The sequence below is a fragment of the Egretta garzetta genome, unplaced genomic scaffold, assembly GCF_000687185.1.
Source record: "Egretta garzetta isolate BGI_Z169 unplaced genomic scaffold, ASM68718v1 scaffold67, whole genome shotgun sequence".
Classification (NCBI taxonomy): Eukaryota; Metazoa; Chordata; class Aves; order Pelecaniformes; family Ardeidae; genus Egretta; species Egretta garzetta.
Window position 1 is genome coordinate 26,691 of NW_009260340.1, and position 1,046 is coordinate 27,736.

Consider the following 1,046-nt stretch of genomic DNA (forward strand, 5'->3'; position numbering starts at 1 on the left):
TGCCGGGCCCCGCCGGCCCTGCCCCGGCCCCGTGTGCAGACAGCCTGGCCCCGGCGGGGCTCCAGGAGCTCCTGGTATCGGCGTACGACCCCCAGCCCCCGGGCCGGGCAGCCGCCCTGCGCCGCCTCTCCAGCCTGATCACGCAGCGGGATCCGGAGGCACTGCAGCTTCAGGAGAAACTCCTCCAGGTACCGGGCTGCTGCCGCGGTCCCCATCCTGCCCCGCGGCACGGAGCTGGGGCTGAGTGTGCCAGCAGGCTGGGGACAGTCCCTGTTATGGGAGCCCTCCGAGCTTGCTGTCACCATCAGCTGAGGGTGCCAGGCAAGAGGGACCGGGGCTGCTGCCAACCGTGCTCCCCCCTCCTCACAGGTGTTCCTGGAGAACGTGCAGCACGAGGACGCCTTCGTCTACCTCTCGGCCATCCAAGGTGAGCGGTGCCCAGCCAGGGCGAGTGCCGGCGCTTTGTAGGAGAATGTTTTTGTGCTGGGGCGGGGGGGAGCTTTGGGCAGCAAGGGCGAAGGGCAGTGGAGCTGCAGCCAGGCTGGGGGCTCAGCGTCTCGTGCCCTCCTGGACCACGTCTTCGTGCCGTTTGGTCGAGCCTGGAGCCGTGTGCGGGCTCTGTGCCGCATTCCCGAAGCCGGCAGGCTTTGTCTCCCAGTTGTGCTTACTCAGTGGGTAATTAATTCATTTACCTTCTGACGGAGCTGCTCCTCTGCGCAGGCCACAGGCGCCTCCTTGGTGGATCCCCGGGCAGGATCACCCTCAGGGCATCCCCTGGATGGATGACACCCGTGAGCGGGTCACTGTCCCCATGCCGGCTCCGTGCTGCCGGCCCGGGGCTGCACAGCCCCAGCACCCCAGCCCTGCACCCCGCTGACATTTTGGCTCACTGGTCTGTTCAGCTGAGGCTGGCAGAGGAGCCAGGGCCGTGGGGTCCCACTGGTGCTCCCCTGGGGCGCTGCCACATCCCTCCCCATGGCCAAGGGGGTAACCACCCACCGGTGCCAGCCAGCCGTGTGGAAGTGGAACCGCGGCGGCTTTCTCCG

The 1,046-nt window shown here is 68.3% G+C and overlaps 1 protein-coding gene across 1 annotated transcript in view; it reads left to right on the forward strand.

Annotated features, from left to right (window-relative positions):
- TANGO6 (transport and golgi organization 6 homolog) overlaps nucleotides 1-1,046 on the forward strand; it is a 29,708-nt gene that overhangs the window by 21,051 nt on the left and 7,611 nt on the right. Inside the window, 2 exon segments of the mRNA XM_035898030.1 lie at nucleotides 1-188; nucleotides 370-464. The exon segment at nucleotides 1-188 is cut by the window's left edge and continues 8 nt beyond it. Of these exon segments, the coding sequence (XP_035753923.1) occupies nucleotides 1-188; nucleotides 370-464 (283 nt within the window).